This window comes from Mixophyes fleayi, chromosome 2, assembly GCF_038048845.1.
Source record: "Mixophyes fleayi isolate aMixFle1 chromosome 2, aMixFle1.hap1, whole genome shotgun sequence".
Taxonomy (NCBI): domain Eukaryota; kingdom Metazoa; phylum Chordata; class Amphibia; order Anura; family Limnodynastidae; genus Mixophyes; species Mixophyes fleayi.
The window spans coordinates 65327727-65332711 of NC_134403.1; the positions used below are offsets into that span (position 1 = coordinate 65327727).

Sequence of the window (4985 nt, forward strand, 5' to 3'; positions counted from 1 at the left end):
TTACCGGCACTCTTCACCCTCCAGCATCTTCCTATATGTAGCAATCTCAATATCCAGAGCCAGTTTGACGTTCATCAGTTCCTGGTAATCTCTCAGTTGGCGAGCCATGTCCTGCTTGGCCTTCTGTAGAGCAGCCTCCAGCTCACACAGTTTACTCTTGGCATCCCGGACAGCAGCTTCTCCACGTTCCTCAGCCTCATTTATAGCAGCTTCCAATGCAGCCCGCTACAATTAAATAACATGTATTTATTAATAAAGGTTTGCAAGTTATGATTTATTTCTCTGACGCTACCTATGAAGTCTTGTGGGTTGATTTCCAATAGCACAATTTCTAGTGGTTAGCAATGCTTACTAAATGGCTACACATCACATAGTTTCTATGTATAAAGACTATGCACAGCCCTGTAAATACCAGGAAACTCTCAGTGTTATCCTTTATATCGACCCAGAGGGTAACTACCCTCATCCCCGTTAGCCACCATTTTAATATGTTGCTGACTATATTTCCTCATTAATATATCTAATATTAAAATAGATCTTATAATTGAGATGTTTAAATATCTATTTGAAGTGACAATGCTGAAAATTGCACTTACCTGTAACTGTTTAATTTGTGATCATGATTTTTGCATATGTTTTTATGCCATTACTCCTTTTTAGATTGTAATTTCTTTGTGGCATGGGCTTCTTTGGTAATGTTTTTACTGCCATTGTACCTTTTAGTTTTTTGTTGTTTTTACTTTATTGCTTACTTTATTGATTTTGCTAATATTGGTAGATGATATGGCACATTTTGGTGCCGTATAAATAAATGACTACATATATACAATTATCAAGTATTTTTTACTGTTACTATTTGTGTTGTTTAACTTCCTTAAATCACTTTAAGTTTAAAATATTGGAAAACTGTGTACATGTTGAAGCTAAGTACATACAAAATAAATCATATACCTGGGACACATCCTAAACCATCAGAAATGTATTATGGCCTATATAGTATATCCAAGCAAGGAAATATTAATACATATCATCAGTAATTCTTAGTTGTACCTGAGATTTAGCACACTCAATCTCTCCTTTAAGTCTTTGAATTGTTCGGTTGAGTTCAGCAATTTCATTTCTGCTGCTCTGCAGATCATTCCCATTTCTTCCAGCTACCATGCGCAAGTCCTCAAACTGCAAATAACAATACAATATAGTTAGATACTATGAAATAATATAAGGGCCTGGTGCGTGAGTAGCACACAAGCCTCCTGCTCTTGCCATCATGTCAGTTCAGGCTGCTGATATTCCATGTCTCAGTGCCAAGAGTATCAAATGTCATCGGCCTGAAGCAGTTCAATGACAATATTATGATGTGTAGCCAACAGAGGGGAAATCTTGCAGCCTATATTTGCAACTGCCCCTTAGTTGTGTGTAGTCTAAATATGGACCTCAATGATGCATAGGAGGGGGTCTTAAAAATAAAATTGAGGTAAGATGGAGTTGACGGGTGGTGGGCAACTTTTAAATATATATACCATACTAAGGTGGAAACAGTGTTTAGGTATACGCTCTTCTTCTGACACATCTCTTAATTATCATGTTGAGGGTTTACAAGTTTTCTCATAACTCCATATGTGTTTGACTCACCCTTGACTGGTACATGGCCTCAGCTTCAGCTCTGCTCCTGTTAGCAATGTCCTCGTATTGAGCTCTGACCTCATTGATGATGCTGTCCATGTCCAGGTCTCGGCTGTTATCCATGGATACAACCACCGAGGTGTCTGAGATCTGGGCCTGGAGCTGACCGATCTCCTGCATATTAACAAGAAGTGACATAGTAACTCACTACTGTTTAAGGTATATCAAAATTAAATAAAGTACAAAAACGCAAACATTTTGTATGGTTTTTTCAATGTAAATAAACAGATATTTACCGCATCATACAGAGTCCTCAGGAAGTTGATCTCATCAGACAGAGAGTCAGCCTTGGCCTGAAGTTCGGCCTTGTTCATGAAAGATGCATCGACATCCTATAGAACAAGTGTAGGGGGAAATGATGTGGACACCAATATTTAATGTACTGTAACTTGACATAAACACCACTTTTGTCTTTTTACCACTTACCCTCTTCAGAGCTACAAATTCATTCTCTGCAGCTGTACGTCTGTTGACTTCATCTTCATACCTTTCGAATAACACTATTTAGTTTAGTTTATTGAACAAATATATGGAAATAAATATATCTTATATATAAACTGCATATTTTCTTTCATATCACAGCACAGAGATGGTTGTTTTTCATTTATTAATAATAATAATGAGTGTTATACCTTTTAGTACTATATAACAATATAATGTTAATCTCAATAGCTTGCCATTTGTAGATAGAACTTTACATACACAGTATAATGCCATTACATTTTGAACAATGTTCTTAAAAAACAACCCGCAGAAATAAACATTGCCACCTTTATAACTCTTTAAAAATAATATGTATCTTCAATATATTGGCCTTCGATCAGACTCAGGTACAAACTCCAATGTTAGATAACAGAAAATGCTATCGGAAAATCATGAGATTGGACAGATGACAGATATGTGAGATTGGACAGATGACAGATACAAAATTACAAAGATACAATAATATAGCAGGGCTGAATCCAATACTTTGCCAGAAACATGATGGGACTTATATTACTATACACAGCAAATATCACAGTACCTTCTCTTCAGTTCTTCTACAGTTCCCTCCATGCTGTTCCTTTCTGAATCCAGACGTGCTCTCTCACATTCCAGGTTCTCCAGTTGTCTCCTGAGGTTGCTGATAAAAGCCTCAAACAGAGGTTCAATCTCACACCTGGCTGTTTTCTGATCTTGTAGAAGACCCCACTTGGTCTCCAGCATCTTGTTCTGTTGTTCCAGAAATCTCACCTATTATAATTATAAAAGTTAAAAGAATAGAAATAAGAATTTGATGTGGTATTTATTTTAATACTTTTTTGCTGTTTATGTTAATGAAGTTGCAAATATTTGTCACCTTTCGTATACTAAGTACAGTGGTAAAGTATTAATATATGTGTGTCTGACCCTTTAGCCTCTCAAATCATGTAATCTCAATCTGCAAATCATTGCAATAACAGTCTTTACACCATATTGTTTCAATACAACATGAAAATAACAAATAGGAATAATAGACATTCTCTGATTTCTATATTTTATTTCAGTTTGTCTTATTTGCTAAAATGACATGTACAAACTTGAGGAACATGTATTTTAAAATCATGATATCAAAAAATAATATCTTCCTTAATGTTGGCTGTCTGTTTACTCTTTCAGTTCTTCACCATAAGGCATATTACATTTGTTTAGTAAAATATTACATCATAGATATTCTGTGATATATAATTTGCTTTGATCTACATGATGGGCAAGTTTGTCTTACCTTGTCGATAAAAGAGGCAAACTTGTTGTTAAGCCCTTTGATCTGATTCTTCTCCTCTGTCCTCACTCTCTGGATGTTGGGGTCAACCTCCAAGTTGAGAGGAGCCAGGAGACCCTGGTTGACAGTAACAGAGGTGATTCCTCCACAACTAGATGATCCTCCAAATCCACGGCTGGTTCCACCAATACCAAAGCCAGAACCATGTCCACCTTTTCCTAAATGAAAGCTTCCAACTGAAACCTTATGTCCTTTGGATCCAAAATTGTGTGCACTTTTACTGCTGTAGCAATGCTGAGCCTTGTGACCATGTCCTGCATGTTTAGAAGAGTGTGAGACGATGCTGTGTGAGCTGGAGTGTTTAGGTAAAGCAACAGAACAGGAGTTGAAGTGCTTGTGTCCAGAGGATGAGAGGATGGAGTGATGAGACATGATGGTTCTTCTTACAGAGATGATCTACAGAGGATGTACAGAGGTGTCTTATCACTAATGTTCAAGTAGCTTTTGCTGTAGCATTCACAGCTGTTTGGTCCTTTTTATACTAGTAATGGGTGTAGTTACTAATATAGACCCTGTCATTAGTGCCTATGATTCTAGCTTGGTGACAATGCTTCCTCCTTCTTTGATAGAAAATAAAACAATCACCCACCTATACTTTCAAAGCGACTACGCTTTTATTAGTAGCTAACATTCTATAATAAAACAATGATCTTGACATGTATAATTAGTAGAAGCCAACTTACTAGATGTTTTATGTATGTTCTGGAAAAAAACTGCATCTCTACATTGCATAGGAGGATTCTACAATTGTCTAACTAAAGCCAGATATTAGTTAAATTATTGCTGCAGTTTTAAAGCAACCACATTAAACAGTTCCATGGCAGCAGACCTTTGGGTATACTTAAGTGACACATGGATAGTAAATATGCAGGCGATAATGGATGAGTAACAGGTATAAGTTGGCACATTCACTAAAGAAAACATTTTATTTGTTTAAAAACTTTCATATTAAAAGGGAGAATGTGCCACATGTTTCATATTTCAAGTATTGCAAAAATGCATCCAAGATATTTATGTTTAACTATCTTTTTATTGAATGCTGAATTTTTCCATAATTTTATAACTATTATTTTTATTTTTTGCCCCAACTGAGTCGAACAGTATAGCACAAAGAGATCCGTCACATTGAAGAAAATCCATCACATTTTTTCCTGTTCTACATCTAAGAAAGTTCCCATGTGTCTCTCAAACATTTTCAACAGTAAACTAAAAATAAATCTGCAATGTGATTTATTCACGCCATATAAATGCTAACTTGTTTTATCCCATACCACTTGAGCAACCCTCTAATATCTCTGAATACTGCTACCCTTATACCCCATTCATACTGCACCAAAATCCCGGGTTTTTGCCGGGGCAAGCTCAAACGACCCGGGTCTTGGTGCAGTATGAATGGTACAAGTCAAAAATCCCGGGTCTAAAAACCCGGATCTTCAACCGGGGATTTATTGAGGGGTAATTCCCAGGTCGGACCCGGGTTGCCTGCACTATGAATGGTGCA

General features: G+C 36.6%; 1 protein-coding gene across 1 annotated transcript; it reads right to left on the bottom strand.

The window, feature by feature from the left end:
• Positions 1-3856, bottom strand: LOC142140131 (keratin, type II cytoskeletal cochleal-like). The gene is made up of 7 exons (XM_075197987.1): positions 3428-3856; positions 2708-2916; positions 2110-2170; positions 1920-2015; positions 1633-1797; positions 1051-1176; positions 1-225 (listed from the first exon to the last, which is right to left on the bottom strand). Exons 1-7 carry the CDS (start codon positions 3854-3856, stop codon positions 1-3), a joined length of 1311 nt encoding a protein of 436 aa, XP_075054088.1.
• Between the last annotated feature and the right edge of the window lie 1129 nt (positions 3857-4985).

Excerpts from the sequence above, each read along its gene's own strand:
- LOC142140131 (XM_075197987.1), bottom strand. The coding sequence starts at position 3,856 with ATGTCTCATCACTCCATCCTCTCATCCTCTGGACACAAGCACTTCAAC. Across the intron at positions 2,917-3,427 it reads TTGCCTCTTTTATCGACAAG|GTGAGATTTCTGGAACAACA; the intron begins GTAAGACAAACT and ends TAATTATAATAG. Across the intron at positions 2,016-2,109 it reads AATTTGTAGCTCTGAAGAGG|GATGTCGATGCATCTTTCAT; the intron begins GTAAGTGGTAAA and ends CTTGTTCTATAG.